Source organism: Molossus molossus, unplaced genomic scaffold (assembly GCF_014108415.1).
Source record: "Molossus molossus isolate mMolMol1 unplaced genomic scaffold, mMolMol1.p scaffold_m16_p_19, whole genome shotgun sequence".
In the NCBI taxonomy this organism is placed as follows: Eukaryota; Metazoa; Chordata; class Mammalia; order Chiroptera; family Molossidae; genus Molossus; species Molossus molossus.
Window position 1 is genome coordinate 50237010 of NW_023425354.1, and position 16962 is coordinate 50253971.

A 16962-nucleotide genomic window follows, 5' to 3' on the forward strand; every position below is an offset into this window, starting at 1 on the left:
ACGTGAGAGAGACACATCGACGTGAGAGAGACACATCGAGTGGTTGCCACCCACACGACCCAACCAGGGCCGGGGACAAACTACAACCGAGGTACGTGCCCTTAGCGGGAACCGAACCCAGGACTCTCTGGTTCACGGGCTGGCGCTCTAACCGCTGAGCCAAACTGGCCAGGGCTGTTCAACTTGATTTAAACTAGCTGTTGACCACAGAACCCTTCGCGATCTCAATTTGAAAAGCACAGTTCCACAGCATGAGGTTGGGTTCAGCAAACACGCCTGAAAGGCTGTCAGGATCCAGGGGTATGACCCCGACCGTGAAGGGCAGGCTTCCCAGTCCAAGCTCAGACCCGCACCTCCAGCATGTGGGGAAAGCAGCCTCTGAGATCGATTTCTGCAGAAAACGTCTACGAAGCAGGAGGTAGAGGAGGGAGGAGAAAACCTGGCCCTCCAGAGAGACAGAAGCCCGGGGGCTGGTGCAGGCTGCTTCCCAGAGGGGGACTCACCATTGGTGGTTGTGTTGACATAGTAACGCCGGCCCTGGGGGGACAAGTAGCTTTGCCAGCCCGGTGGAAGGATGACGGTCTGGCTTTCCTCTCCCGGCGGAGGGGGGACCATTCCAGGCTTCTGTGGAGGAGGAAAGACAAGGTCACACACATTTGGCATTTTTGCGGCTACTTTTCAACCAGGAAGTCAGAGGCAGATGAAGTCACCCTGGAATATCTCGACGTCGGGGCGTGTGGCCCACAGGCCTCCCCAAGGGAGGTCACAGGCCACATGTGTGTGATTTTGGTGGTCAGCAGAGCGTGAGGTGTGAGGAGCGCCGGGCTGCCTTTTTCAGACCTACTGCGGAAGAGACAGGTTCCTCTCGAGGACAGAAGGACGTGTCCGTCAGTTAACAGAGCTGACCTTTCTCCTCTGTCAACCCCTAGAAAACCAGTCACAGGGGTGCTGCAGTTCCTGGGGGCTGCACTTCACGCATAAAGTCCCGGGGACCACGGAGCCCAGTGGCAGACAAGGTCCAGGGCCCGCTGTGGGAAGCCACCAGAAGTCATTAACACAAGTCTGGGCAGAGCCAGCAGTGAACTTTCTATAATGACGCCCAGAATCGAAGAGCGAGGTGGATATTTTCCAAGTGTCCAAATCACTCTGGCAGAGAGAGCTGCAAATCTGAGACAAAACACAGACTGCCCTTCCGTCCACGCCCTTATTTGCAGTTCTTTTAACCAGGCACACAGATCATTTCTTTTAAGAAAACCAGAGAATGATGCTCGGAACACAGAGAAACAAGGCAGAGACAGACGCCAAGGCAGGTGCTTCCCAGCCGTGGATTCGCGGCAGTTTGTCTTCCCTTTTTTTACTTAACTCTACCATCTAGATTTTCTTCAATAAACACAAAAATAAAAGTTGTTAAAGAACATTTAAATATAAGAAAACAGGGTCCAAATTAGCTCACAATTTCTGTGCCTTGTAAAGAAAGGAAATGGACTACAGAGGGGTTCTAGCCTCAGCCGGACGGGAGCTTGATGTTCTTGGCGAAGCGGGACCCCGTGCGGAAATATTAAGAGTAATCAGCTCCGCCCTGGCCGGTGTTGCTCAGCGGTTAGAGCGTCGGCCTGCGGTCCCGAGAGACCCGGGTTCAGTTCCCACTAAGGGAATGTACCTTGGTTGCAGTTTGTCCCCGTCCCTGGTTGGGTCGTGTGGGTGGCAGCCACTCAATGTGTCCCTTTCACGTCGAGGGACTCCCAGTAAACACGGCCTCCCCGTGGCCCTTCGTGTATGTTTCATTGTGACCTTTCACAATTTAATTAAAAACCTTCCTCTCTGCCCTGCGCGCTGCTGTCTCCCACACCGTGAACGGCAGTGCCCCTTTGATTCCGTAGGGAAGACTGGCTTCCAAACTGCCAAGTTCCAGGGTGACGAACGGCAGCCAGGCGGGGCCCCTTCTCCCCCGCAGAGCATGTCTGCTGAGCCCAGCACACACCTGAGCACGTCTCCCTGGCTCTCCAGACACTGCTCGGGCCCCTCCCAGATCGGAAGATGGTCAAATACACCAAGACAAATAGCCTGATGATGCGTGCAGCGTGCGAGTGTGTGTGTGCGCGAGTGTGGTGTGTGTGAAACACCCCACATGACAGGATATGCACACTGGGGCTGAGTAGGGTTGGGGTGAAGGAGCAACAGGGATGTCAGGGGGCCTGACTGAAGGAAAAACACTCCAGAACCAGGGAGCCTCTGCCTGGGTCACAGCACTATGATGGGGAGGCCGGGGTTGTCGAGGACCTGGGAGGAAATGGGCCACTGTGGGCGGGCGTTAAGCAGGGTCAGAGACGGACATGGCCACACCAGGCTGCCGAGGAGAGAGCGACCCGGAGCACAGTGAACGCGGCCCTCCAGCCTGGGCTCAGCCCGACTTGGCCACTCAGTAGCCCGTGTCCAGGAAAATGACACACGGGCTGCGTCTACTTCGGCCTCTATAAAGAGGAGGATTATCAGCCCTGCTGTGGGATTGACAGTAAGAAACTCAGCGCCTAGGGAGCGCCTGTAACCAAAAGTGCTCAAGAAATGGGGTTTCCAGGAGAAGGGGGGCTGCCCAGGTGCCACGTGTGACCACTGCCTGCTGTGGGGTGGGGTGGCGTTCACCATCACCGTGTGTAAAATGTCTCCACTAACAGTCCCTTCCTTCTCCCAGGGCCTGTTTCCAAGAGGACCTGACGTAAAAGGCCAACACGGGCTTGCTGGGGAGGTTGCCGCGGTCAGACGCCGGCCGCTGCGTTCTGGGGAAAGGGCTGGGCAGCGAGGAGGGCTCTCCCCGGCGGGCTGCTCGGGTGGACGGACACTCTGAAGCACCGTGTCCACCTGAGGAGTAAGGCGACACCTCTCCCAGCTCCACACCTGCGTGGTGCTTTTCTCTTTGGAATGGCTCTGGTTAATTTGTCTAAATAAGCCTGTGGGCTCAGAAAACGCTCTGGTTTACACTTGAGGACCTTTGAGGACGGCTCTGCGGTCTCCCGATCTGGGACAGGCAGGACCCACCATCTTTTCTTTCTTTTTTCTTTTTTTATCCTTACCAGAGGATATTTATCCATTGTTTTTTTGTTTTTTGTTTTTTTTTTTTTTTAGATACAGTGGAAGGGAGGGAGACAGAGGAAGAAAAAGGGAGAGAGAAAAACATCGATGTGAGAGAGACACATCAATTGGTTGCCTCCCGCACGACCCCAACTGGGGCCGGGGATCGAACCCGCAACTCAGGGAACCTGTGACCCTTCAGTCCATGGACTGACACTCCAACCACTGAGCCAAACTGGTCAGGGCAGGACCCACCATCTTGAACACTATAGAAGGTGCCTGTGGGGGAGGCACCCGACACTCAGCCAGGATGGGCCAAGAGGTGCTGAGGGCGTGGAGGAGAGCACCCAGGACAATTCCCTAATTTGTCCAGCGTGGGAAAGGTGGTTTCCACATCCCCCTCCAGCTCGGCCATGGGCCCCCGCTCTGCCCGCCACCTGACTGCTTTGCCCCCATCCCCCAGGGCAGCCCGCCCCCTTGCCTGTCCCCTCTCCCAGAAGGAAGTCATTCCTGCCGGCTGGACTGAAACAAGTCAGGAGTTAAAAGATGTGAAGTCAACGGGGCACATGCCCAAGCGAAGCGGAAAGAGCACTCGAACACTTGTACGCCCATGTTCAAGCATCATCTGCAACCACCAAAGGCAGAAACGGCTCGAGCGTCCGCGAACCGACGCAGGGACAAGCACGGTGTGATGATGTATGCATGCAAACAACACTCAGCCGTCCAAAGGGACGAGGTCCTGATGCACGCTACAGCACGGACGATCCCTGATCACGCCACAGGAAATAAGCCAGACACAAAGGCCACGTTTTGGAAAGAGTCCATTGATATCCAGCGTCCACAAGAGAAAAACCCATAGACACGGAAAGCAGATTCGTGGTTGCCGGGGGCCGGGGGCAGGGTTTCCTTTTTGGGGCGATGAAAATGCTTTGGAACTAGTCAAGGTGGTGCTTGCCCAAAACTGTGAGTGTCCTAAAGGCCACTGATGAGAGATTTTACGTTAGGTGTATCTTACCACAACAGACATTTAGCAGAAAGATGGAGACAAGGCAGAAGTTGGCCCCCAAGCCCGGGCTCTCTCCGAAGAGGCCCAGCGCACCGGCCTTACCTTACCCTTCGTGGCGGTGGAGGTGCCGCCTCCTGGGAGAGCTGCCCCAGACCGCGGAGAGGGCAGAGCAGGATAACTACCCAATAATTAAGGTCTCGGCCCAACTTATTCTTCTAATTAGTTTCCTTCCAAGTTAAATCCTCCCCTTCCCTTCCTTAGTCCTCTGGCTTCTCCCTTCTACCCGTCAGCTCTTCCCCATGGGAACGGGACCGAAGGCAGGGGTGGCACAGGCCCTCCCTACCAGCAGCCAGGTCAGCGCGAGTGGGAGTGAGCGGGGAGGAAGATGCTGTCCTCAACCCAGGAAGTCTTAACCCAATTCCCAGGTCGGCTCCGTGGGAGTCAGAAAACGCCGCCTCTTCCCCTGGACGGGCTGTCCCCAGGGTGCAAGGCTGGGTCGCAGCCTGCCCGGGCCCCCTCACTGGGGTCCCCTTGTTCGGTAAACACCCTGCTCAGCTCCATGTGGAAACCTACCCTCTGAGAACCTGAGATAAGCTGGATCTTCTGTCCCCGACTTGGAGCCATGCACGCGCGTACACTCACCCCATTTCCTCGAGAGGCTCCGAGCCCACCCAGAACCCCAGTCTAACGTGTACTCAAGAGAAGTCTGCACTCAGATCCCATTTCCGCTCATCGATAGTGGTTTGGATCGCTCACCAAACGCCTGTCAGCGCACCAAGGGCTGGGTCAGGTGCTTCCCACACTTATTTCCTATCTTTACTATAAGCCTGGCACACGTACGCCATTTTCCCCATTTTTAAGATGAGGAATCCGGGACTCAGAGAATCTAATAACTTGTCCCATGGTGCACAGCGAATGATTGATTTTGTTTGTTTGTGTAGAGAGAGAAAGAGATAGAACCGTTAGTGGGAGAGTGACCGGCTGCCTCCCGCAGGCCCCTACCAGCGACTGAGCCCGCAACTCAGCCTGCGCCCTGACCAGGGATCCAACGGGCAACATTTGATACACAGACACCCAACCGAGTCCCACGGGCCAAGGTGTACAGCCAATTAGATGATAAAACCAAACTGTAAAATAATAGCTTTGTTCCAGATACTTCCATCCAGTTCCCTGGAGCGAGGCCCGCCCCCCCATGCCCCCCCTGACCACCTGACACCCCAGCTCCCACCCTGTGAGGACGACACTCGGGCCTGCTTCTCCTGCCTGTCACCGGCTCCAAGTGCGCACACGCCTTCCCAGGAGACCTGCAGAAATATCACCACCCACATCCGAGCAGTCACGTTCCCTGGCTGCACCGATGCCCTGCTCGCCTTATGTAAAACAACACAACTAAAGAAACGGTCCTTTTAATGATGGCTACTGATTACCCCCTGGGAAGCAAAGGGAAGTCACCCAGATGTTAAAAGCAATCCCCCTTTTGCAGCGGTGTTTCTCAAAGTGTGATCCCTGGGCCACCTCATCAAGCACCTGGGATGTGGGTGAAAGTGCAGATTCCAGAGCCCTGATCCAACCACCAAAACAACCTGGAGCCTAGAAAGCCACCTTTGACATGCATCCTAGAGGAGTCTTCTGCTCGCTGAACTCGGGAGAGACGGCTTTGCAACTTGAGAGGGAGCACCTGAGAGAAACAACGTCGCTTCTGGAATCAAAACTGGCACATACAATTTTACTGAGCACAGTTTCTAAAAAGACAGCATTTAGCTAGACGGCCACTCGTTAATGGGAAGAATCCCACCCCCTAGCCCAAGCCCTGCACGCAGATTATTTTCAGAGGGTCCACCGTGTCTCTGCAGCCTGCAGTCAACGCCGAGCCCCACACGCAGCTCCCACAGCCTCGACCACTCCGCACGCTCAGGTGGACTCCATCCCCTCAGGAGGTTTCCGGGAGCACCTGACTCTTACCTCCCGCAGGTGTGAGCAAACGTTACTTGCCGCTGTTAACGGGTGGTCATCAGACGCTTGGTTTAGCAGCCAGATCAGACGGTTTTAAGATCCCCCATTCCACGTCTTCTCACACCCCAAACCCAGAAGCAATAGAAGCGCTAAAGAAAGGCATACCCGCTGGGCCCCACACCCCCACTCCCAGATCTATATATAACATGTCTGAAGTTGTCTGCCTAACAAGCCACTTTCTGGCAGACCCGTTGCCATGGCAATGACTGCTAATGAGCCCGGAGCCGTGATTGGCACTGCTTGAAGGCTCTTCCATAAAGAACTCTCGGCAAGTTCTCCCTTCCACAACCACGTAGCCAGCTGGACACCCAGAACGAGCCAGGACGTGGCTGGGTGGGCTGGAAGGCCTTCGTCCGGGAACCAGTCTTACTAGTGATCCCCGAGTGGCCTCGACTGTCACTCCAGGGAGTCAACCAGTTAACGGCGGGGCTGCAAAGGAGCCACCAAGAAGACCAAGGCCCAGCTGGGCCAGAGACTGGAGAGTCATGTCCACTCCACAACTTTCTGCTGGACACCGATTTATGGCGGAGAGACTCGTACACAAAGCTGGGAACAGCTACTCAAGGCGAGAGCATCTTCTCTGGCTACAGGTTAAGACACCGTGCATGAAGCAGGGCCCACCTCCCACAGCGATGCTGCCCCTCAGTGTCTGCGTCTGCAAGAACATGGAGTACCGCGCCACTGCCCCACAGGTGGAAGTACTGTTCTCTCCAGCCCTGGAAGCCTGTCTATCCACTGCGAGTGAGTGACAGCAGGAAACAGCTGGGAGGAGGTGGGGACTATGGCGCCGGCACAGAAGCATATCCCTACAGGCCGTGCTGTAAGCTGGTGGGGAGAGGAGGGACCCTGGCAGCATCTTCCCGTTCTTCTCGGGGTGAGAGATTTGGAGACCTGGCCAGAGGAAGGAGTAGCCACACAATAGAGAAACAGATTGTAACATTCACGAAGGCAGGGCCATGTCCATTTTGTTTCTAGCTTTAGTCTCAGCATAGTACCCAGAATACTGGATGGATGGATGGATGGATGGATGGATGAATGGACGGGTGGGTGGATGGATGGACGGGTGGGTGGATGGATGGACGGGTGGGTGGATGGATGGACGGGTGGGTGGATGGATGGACGAGTGGGTGGACGGATGGACAGGTGGGTGGATGGGTGGGTGGATGGGTGGACGGACGGGTGGGTAGATGGATGAATGGGTGGGTGGATGAATGGACGGGTGCGTGGATGAATGGACGGGTGGGTGAATGGATGGACGGGTGAATGGATGGATGGACGAGTGGGTGGACGGATGGACAGGTGGGTGGATGGGTGGGTGGATGGACGGGTGGAAGGATGGATGAATAGAAGGGTGGGTGGACAAATGGATGGGTGGGTGGATGGACAGGTAAATGAATGGATGGACGGGTAGGTGGACAGATGGACGGGTGAGTGGATGGATGGACGGGTGAGTGGACGGATGGACGGGTGAGTGGACGGATGGACGGGGGAGTGGATGGATGGACAGGTGAATGGACAGATGGATGGGTGGGTGGAAGGATGGACGGGTGGGTGGACGTGTGGGTGGACAGGTGGACGGGCGGGTGCGTGTACAGATGGATGGGTGGATGGGTGGGAGAGTGCATGTGGACACATTCATAGCAATAATCTCACTGGCTTGAGTCCTCCACTTGCTCATGCCAGACCTCCAACCCCCTGAAAAGCCTCCCTAGATGAGATCTACAAGTGCCCAGAGGGTGACTCACTGGGCTCCCAGCTCCAGTCCCCAGGAAGCATCTGCCACACTCTTCCTTGGCTGCATCAGCTAACTTCCCCCTCCCCCTCACCCCACCCTGTCACTGTCCTCAGCCCACAAAGCTGCTAGAGGTAGCCTTACACCGTGATGTCACTGGCACCCAGGACATGAGGTGGACATCAGTGCCATGGGAATCCTCCAGCACCCACAAGGCTGCCAGCTAGAGGCCTGAGTGCCGAACCACTCTGAGCACTGCAGACATGTGGAGTGAGGGTCCCGGCCACCCTGACTGTCCATCTGCTAGCCAATCAACTCATTAGGCCTGCTTGTCAGGACTGGGGAGGGAGAGGACACAGAACAATAAACTCCATTTTCTGACCCTAAGAAAGGAACGGAGTGATCTGGCTTCCCAGGAATTTTGATGAACACAATTATGTCGTCGTCCATGCAAGGATACGGGAAGTCAACCCTCCCAGGAACTTGCTACGCTGGAAAATACGGGGTCTCCAGTGCGGCAAGAACTGATGAAAAGTTTTGCAAACGATTCTGGGAATTGCAACGACGGGCTGGGTGACTTCTCTTGGTTCAGAAGCCACGTCACGACCTGAAGCGTCGGGGGGTCAGGCGGCAGAGGGTCGGAAGGAAGGGAGCCTGTGGGAAGTGGCAAAGCTTCACGCACCTTCCAGCACGAGCCCTTAATTCCCTGCCACTGGAGGAAAGAGATTCTATTATCGTCACACCTGCCGTCCACATACGAGAGAGAAGGGCAATCAATAGGGCTCCAAGGGAGACAGCTAAGGAATGAACTCTGGATGACAGCCAACCTCTCGGATCTGAGCTGGCTGGTGCTTTCGCTGGTGGCCTCTGCCCAGCGGGACCAAACAGCACGACGGGAATCTGAGCGACACCCACTTCGGAGATCCTCAGCACTGGCCAAGCAGAACTGTGCCGCCAAATATCACAGTCACTCCTGCCACTCACTGAGGTCTGGAGCCGGGGCCCAAAGCCTCACCGTTGTGTTTGGACCACTCAGGGGGCGTGGCTTCCCACAGATGCTCCTGAAATGCAAAACAGCTCCAGGGGTCACATGGGAAGCTACAGCTGCTTCCTCACCTAGGTGTCTGGAGGGTGAGGGGGCCCCAGAAAAAGGCCCTAAGTTGTGCCCCATTTCTCAGGCCTCAGTGCTCCCGTCAGCCTGTTCCCATCCCGGCGCCTCCACCGGCCACCTGTGATTAAGACATTTTATTCAAATGCAGCTTCCTCAGGGGCGGTCCAGGAAGGTTGGTCCCTCTCCTCCCACCCCTGCCCAGCAGATAAAGAGCACATGGACCACTCTGCTATCCCACCAGCATCTCGGGACCACGGAAGCACATGGGCCGAGGCAGAGAGAGACTGTGTCCCAGACACCAAGCTGCTTTGCAGTCCCCTGGGACTCTCTGGGCTTCAGTTTCCTCATCTGTACACCTGGGGACGCCAGATCGCAAACACTGGGGTTCCCCCACCCGGGGAACACCTTTCGTCAGAGACCAAAAAGGAAAATTTCAGGGCATTTAAATGACCAGCAGCACATGCTCACAGCAACCACATAAACAAAAGAGGTGACAAAGATCTCCTGGCAGGAACACAGGTGTTCGGGGAAACATTACTTTGTTTTTTGTGACATATTTCCCTCAAACATCTTGGGGCTGGAGATCCAGTTTCACGTAGTCAACCCAATCCGACTCAACCGGAGGGGGAAATGCTGTCTTGAGACCCCAGTGAAGTGACTTAACAAAAAGTGTAAATCATTAAATATATGCCCAAACCGAGACACTACACTGTGGGCATTCGACCTCAGATGCCGCTCTTCTGCTTTCTTTATGGCTGGAATGCCCCTCTGTCACAGCAAGGAGCAGGGCTGGGGTTCAGGGCTTCCCCACATCTGGAGCTAGCGCTCACCCCACAGCAAAGGGACCTGCTAGCAGTTAGCTCTTCTGCTCACCACTCACCCGCACCCCGAAAACTTTGTCGTGCTGACGCATCTCAGAACAGCCTAGCTTCTCCCTACTAGTTTATACGCCTAGAAGATGCCCTGGAAGAGGCTTTGGAAGGACATTTTGAGGTTCCGTCACGGACAACAGGTCACCTCCCTAGGAAGCTCCTTGTAGGGTGAGGGTTCCTCCAGGTGATTCCTGGGCAAACCCCCTTTGCGGAGGGAAACGCCTGAGAACAGGAATTTGCCAGCACTTGGTATTTGTTGGAAGAGGGGAAAGGAAGAAAAAGAAACACCAGTGAAGCCCCCTCCCCAGCCTTCCTTTAGTCCTATGCCATTGTTTCGGGCACTTTCTAAAGGTGTCACACCTCTGTCACCTCTGTATCAAGCACTGGTTCCGCTGGAAACAGACGGAAGAACAGCGAGCGGGAGCTGCCGGTGCCGGCTCAGGCTGTCCCGGCTCGCAGCACGGAGCGGCCGGCGGGCACTCCCAGGGCAGGGGAGCAGCTGCTGCCCAAAGGCCCTGGGCAAAGGCAGGCTTCCCGGGGAGCTGGGGCCCTCCTGGAGAAGGCTCCGCCGCTCATTAGGGCGCAGCGGTGGGCGCCGCTGCCAGCCTGCCCCGGGCTGCGGTGCAGCTGCCCAGCTCAGTGCTTGCGGATGAAGGGCACCCGGGAACACCAGCGCTCTGCCCTCTGGCGGCTGTGCTCCAGGTGATTCCAATCAAAGACGGCTCCAGACGGGCTCCCAGCGAGTCCTAATTGGTTCTGGTGCAGAGAAAAGCAGCCGGGGGAGCCCAGGCCCGACTGCGGGGGTCTGAGCCGCGCCACCGCTCCGTGGCACGGCCTGGGAGCTGGGAGGCCTGCGCGCTGCTGTCTTGCCGGGAGAGCTTGAGCAACCCACTTCACTTCTGCTGCTTGGCCTCAACTTCCTCATCGCGAAAATACGGAAGTGGGACCAGATGGTCTCCAGACAAAGTCCCATTTCAGTGGAGACTCGGGACTCAGAGGCATAAGACTGTCCCTGGAGCACTGCCCAGCCCCCAAGCCGGGGGTTCTGCCTCCCCGCCCAGGAGTTCTCATCGGTGAGTTCTTCTGTCCCCAGGGGCCTGCGGCCCCTTCCCTGCCAGCCCAGAGCCACACTCCGCTGAGCTCTATTTGCCTGGCAAACAGCTGTCTGCCTGGCACCCTGGGCTTCCCCACATCTGGAGCTGGCGTTCACCCCACAGCAAAGGGACCGTTCTGGGCCTGCTAGCAGTTAGCTCTTCTTTTCGCCACTCACCCGCACCCCGAACACACGGTCCACACCCCGTGGTGTGGCCACACCCCGCCGACGGCCCACACCCACACCCACACCCACACCCACACACCTCTGTGTCTGCTTTACCCACTCAGCCCAGAGACGTGCCAGGGCCCTTCCCTGCTCCCTGAATGTCCCTGGAGTTCATCTCCTTTGTCAATCCCTCTTCCCCATAAGCCTCCCAGGCAGCCAAACCCCAGCACTCTGCAGCCAGGCCCTGGGCAGTGTGGCTCTGTCAGAATCTGACTGATGGGTCTGGGGTCTTCACAGCAGTCTCTCCAAGTGTGGTCCCTGCATTGGTGGCATGGGCAGCCTCTGGGAGCTTATTAGAAATGCAGAGTCCCAGGCCCTGCCCTAGAGAGGATTTTGATGCCCCCTCCCCTTTGAGAAGCCCTACTGTGAGCTTTCCTAGGAAGTCAGCTGGCCCGTTAGAGGCTGCTCCTGGGTGACAAGCACCATCTCCCTTCTCCTGGCACAGGCTGGCGGCCCCGTCAGAGGCCAGGCCAAAATCAGAGGTTCTGACTCACCCGGTCAGTGGGAGGGAGCATCCTGAAGGGAGGTAGATATAGACACAGATGAGCCTTTCCGTAGAAACTGGGCCTACCTCGGCTGTCTGGAGCCTCAAGGTAGTGCTCGCTCATGTCTGGGCTAACGAGAGGGCCCTCTTTCCAAAGAAACAGGGTGGCTGTCTTCTCGGGGCAGAAAGCTTGGCAAAATAAGCCACCTCTACCCGAGTCTCAGGACTGCGTCCAGTATTTTCACTATGGCCCATGCCACCACCAAACTGGACAGAAGCATCCGGCTCAGCCTGGAACCACTGTTCAGGTCCTGGGTTTACTGGGCTGATCCCCAACTACCTTCTGGGGAGCTGTGACCCTAATGGACTTTCACTCTGCAGTGTCCCAGCTAGATCTGGGCCATGGAGAAGAAGGTAGGTGGGTAGGTAGGTATGAGCCAAGCACCATCTTTGTGGAAAAGTTAAATGAGGGCAGCAACATGTGGACTCCAAGCCCCATAAACAGAAATCCAAGTCCCCCACTCGGCTGCGTGAGGAACCGGGGGAGCTGAGACTCCGTTTCCTTCCCGAACATCCCTTTTTAAATCTTTTCCCTCCTCTCTCCTCGTCTCCTGACTCCTCACCCAACGGCTCGGCCTTCTTTTCTCCCTGCTCATGTCTTGGGCCCCCGAAAGGTGCGCCCAGCACTCAGGGCCCCCAGACCTTCTAAGCTGAACAGTGAGAGCCTACATCTCAGAAGAGTTCTCAGACCTGCCTCCCTAAGCCGTCGGAGTCCTTTCCGAAACACGCGGAAGGAAAGCAAGCTGAGCACACCCACCCGTGGGCGAGCAGAATCGAGTCTTACCATCGGAGGACAGCTGGTCTTTGGAGGCTGCTCACTCAGAGAGAGGCTCGGTCCGGTCTGCAGTCCCCGGACTCAGGGCCAGGCCCCGGCCAGCTTCCTCCACATGGCACCCTCTGCGGGAAATGAGGCTGAAGCAAGCAGCTACCCCAGCGTCAGGGCTCTGGACACCCAGAGGATGTTCCTGTGGCTTTGCTCATTGCTGTCCTTTCACAAAGAACCCGCTACATTGCACAGTTCCTTCCAAACCTGCTCTCGCCCTGGTGGGGAAACCAGCAACGCACTCCGGGCTTTCCAGATGCAGTCTTTCTCGAGGCTGACTTACCCCCCCCCCCCACCTTTTTTTTCTCTTAACACTCTCTCTTTTTCCCCTTTCTCAGCTAAAAAAAGTTGGCTGGGGTCACGACATACAATGGCCAAGCCTGTGTCACTGACCAGATGCCTCCCACCCCCAGGCCTGTGGACAAGAGCGCCTTTGTCCACTGTGTTTTAGGCGGGACTCCCTGGGCCTGCCCCAGCCCTGCTGGGGAATGTTCCGCCAACTTCTTCCCAACCCTAAGTCAGGGTTCTGGCCCCGGCCCAGGCCCTGGCTGTGTGAACTCAAGGCCAGATAAAACCGAACATAAAAGAACAGAGAATGGTCCCCCAAAGAACCTGGTGTTACACCGCCCCAGGGCTGGAAGGCTGGCGCCCCAGAGCGGGAAGAGGAGGGTGCCCTGCCTTCCCTCTGCCCTCCCACCCCCACATCTGGACACTGGCCGCTAGTGGGGAAAGGCGTGGCCCTGAGTCCGGGGATGCAGGCTCCCACGGAAGGAGTTTCGGCGGGGACTTGGATCCTGGGTGGAGGTCATCTCTCTCCACTTCGGACGCTTTCTGGAGCAGCCGGCGATTCAGCACTACGGACGCCACTCATTCCCATGCCCGCTCTCGGAGGCTAACAGTGGGACCTGAGGAGTGAGTCTCTGTACGGAAGTCACTAGGACTTTTCCGCAGGGACTAAGTCCTGTCGGTGTGGATGAACTGTGGACCGACGAAGCCGTTACAATGCCAGCTCCGTGGGCGGGGCCAGGAATCCTGTACTACCATCTAGAGATGAGTCGGCGCAGGGCCGAGCTCTCCCGGGTTCACCGGCTGCCAGACGGGGAGCAAGGCCGCTAGATGTCACAGCACGGTTCTCCACAGGTGGCGGTGTGAAGGGGGAAGTCCGTGTGAACGCCTGGCATTGCGTGAGAGGGAAAGGGCTCTATGAGGCCAGCGGATGCCGATCCTGGTACCACCCGCAGTGGCTGCAGAGCAGGAGCTGCAGTTTCCTGGACATGAAGTTCAGACTCAACGACAAAACACGCCACCTAATGAAAGACGGGCAAAGGACAGTTCTCCGAAGAAGGTATGCAAATGGCCAATCAGCACATGGAAAGCTGCTCCATGTCACGAATCATCAGGGAAATGCCAACCACAGTGAGGCATCACCTCACTGACTACGAAACAAAACAAAACAAAAAACAGGAAAAAACCCGGTGTTAGCGAGGTTGTGGAGAAATTGGAACCTTGTGCACTGCTGGTGGGAATGTAAAAATGGTACGGTTGCTATGGAAACTGTACAGTAGCTCCCCCAAAATTAAACACAGACCTACCACATGGCCTAGCAGTTCTACGTCTGGGTATACCCAAGAGATATGAGAGCAGGGACTCAAACAAATATATTTGTATATCCCTGTTTATAGCCCATTATTCACAACAGCCAAAGGGTAGAAACAACCCAAGTGTCTACTGATGTATGAATGGAGAAACAAAATGTGATATATACATAAATACATATACAATGGCATATTGTTCAGCCTCAGAAAGGAGGGAAATTCTGACACATGCTATACACGAATGAACCTTGAGGGCATTATGCTAAGTAAAAATAAGCCAGTCACAAAAGGACAGATACTGTAGGATTCCACTTCTATGAAGTTCCTAGAATAGCCGGATTCATAGAAATAGAAAGAATGGTGGCTGCCTGGTGCTGGGGGGGGGGGGGTACAGAGTTTCAGTTTTGCAAGATGAAGAAGTTCTGGAAATGGACCATGACGATGGTTGCACAAGAAGGTAAGTGTTCTGAATGCTACTGAAAATGGTTCAACTGGTACATTTTACGTTACGTGTACTGGACCACACACACACGAGATCGTTTAGATCCAGGGACCCTGGGCAGTGTGACACGTGAGTCCCATCATGAGACACACAGGGAGGATCTCCAGGGAAGGCATCCGCCCCAGCCCCTTGGTGAGCGCAGTGACTGAGGTGACTATAAAACACGGCCGGGGCATCTACAGCAGGGCTCACGATGTTCCAATCTCAGGGAAACTGAGGCGGCACAGCCAGCCAGAGGCTTCTCTGCTTCGGAGCATGGCGTGCTCAGGGCCCCGGGTGGATGGCACTCTGGACACATCAACTCCCTGTTTTCTGATCCACAGTCCACCTTTCTGGTCCTCACTTCCGACCCCCGTGGCAGGGCTCACCTCTTCCTTCTCAAAGCCACTGGCATGCTGCCTGGGGACACTACCTCCCCTCTGTGACTGCCGGGCTCCCCCCGGCTGCCGGAATGACACCACGATCCCTCCTGAGAGCTCGCTCTGGGCCAGCACTACTCCCAGGGCTTCATGTCTTGTGTCACTTACCCTGTCTCACAATTCAATGAGGAAGTTCCTGTTCTCGTCCCATCTCATAGAGGAGAAAACTGAGGCTCTGGGAATGGGTCAGGAAGGGTGGGCAGGACGAACAACGTAAGGGCCGGATCCTTTGTTTCCAGAATGAGCGACGGCCCAGAGAGAGTGCTCTGGGCGGGTGTGGGGACCCGTGGGTGGACCACTCCCATTAGAATCCACGAGGCACGGAAAGCGAAAAAGTAGCAGCTGAGGATAGAGTCGGAGCGTGGAGGCCCCGAGAATACCGCAGCTGAGCAACTCAGATTCTCTTCTGTAAGCAAGAAGAAACCATGGGTGGGTTTTGAGCCAGGGAGAAACCACCACCACCACTGCACTCTGGATCTACGCTCTCGACGCCAGGGCACAGAATGATTACATGTCAACAAGACGCTACAAGCGGGGAACTGGTTATGGGCCCCCCTCCTTTCTTTCACACCATAAAAACCAGAGAAATGCTTAACTCGACATTTGTAAAATGGTCCCAAGCCAGCCCTGAGAGCAGAACGTGAGCATGGTGGTCAGAGGTGAGGCGTCCCCCAGCAGCCGCTGAACTGTCTGCATCTCCCGGCTCTCGGGTGTGCGGGAGGGGCCAGGAGGCAAACCCACACGCGGCCTTTGAGGTCAGCCATGCCGCAGGAACACACGGGGAGGAGCAGGTGCATCTCGGCTCCTGCACACAGGCTCCCACCCACGAGAAGATACAAGCAACACTTCCTTTGCACCCCGACAGCCAAGACCTTCACCTCAGTCCTTCGGGTTCTGTGGAATTAAACTGGCCACAGAAGCTTTCACAACCCATACCTTTTTGATTTGATAACAGCAAAAGGGACATTTTTTAGGGCATTTCAGCCTTGACACCACACTGCATCATCACACAGATGAACAGGTACAGTCACACACAGTAACGCACAGCTAGGGGTAACACTCAGAAATCGTCACGGCAGTTCCCACTGTGGCCTCCAGCCGACGGACAGCAAGGGGCCTTTCTGGCCATTGTAAACCAGGAGGCTAATCTGCCCGACCTAAGCTAAGCAGCACAAACCAGTCCTGCGCACGTTCGATTCTTCAGGCTTACCAAAGTTAACGTGTCAGGGTGTGCATGACTTGCAAATGCATTCTAATGGCTTTACCATTGGGGGTTATCCCAGCTTCTGAGTGGAGAAGTCTCTTGAATTTTGCTTGACTGATAGTCCTCTAGCATTACAGTTACTTCGCAGAGCCTGAACTGTTCTCCCCTTCCGGATCTCTGCAGACAGGTAGGTTTCTACATAAGGGTCATATGAGCAAATGGGAAACAGTAGGAACCCCACGATCCAAAAGCCAAAGACTGACAATCATTTCCGCTGGGCTGCGTTTTCCGGAGTTGAATGGAGTCAGATGCGACCAACCCTCTTGTGCGTGGCCTTTGTTTCGGCTGAGCTGAAAGCTGTCAACCAAAACAGGCTGAATCTGCTATAGGCCCCTGTCTTCTACAGAACGAATCATGTTGTTTCATAGCGATAATTAATAAGAAAGAACATCTGGGTAACGGCGATGACTCACTTTTTCTAAATGCTTCACAGTCATGAAGGGAAACATTATTCACCAGCCCATGCAGTCTCCAGGGGGCAGGATCTCAGAGACCCCCCCACATGCCACCTGATCAGTCAAGCACCTAACTACCTTTTCCTGAATGCCGGGGACAGTGCAGGCTAGCATCACCCACGGACCGGACTTCTCAACTGTGGGAGATACGGCACAACCAACGTGAGTGGAAACAACAGAAATAACTACACAGAGGCGCCTCAGGAAGTGCCAAGTGATACGCGGACAGACAGTAAGGG

At 55.7% G+C, this 16962-nt stretch overlaps 1 protein-coding gene across 5 annotated transcripts in view; it reads right to left on the bottom strand.

Annotated features, from left to right (window-relative positions):
- The window catches only part of GAS7 (growth arrest specific 7), a 188958-nt gene that overhangs the window by 82958 nt on the left and 89038 nt on the right, over positions 1 to 16962 (bottom strand). For 3 of the 5 annotated variants that reach the window (XM_036267943.1, XM_036267946.1, XM_036267948.1), the window contains exon 2: positions 504 to 624. In XM_036267943.1, coding sequence (XP_036123836.1) covers positions 504 to 624 — 121 coding nt within the window. Of the gene's footprint in view, positions 1 to 503; positions 625 to 10160; positions 10267 to 12449; positions 12607 to 16962 lie in introns of those variants that run through there. The other 2 variants (XM_036267944.1, XM_036267947.1) reach the window with 2 other exon arrangements.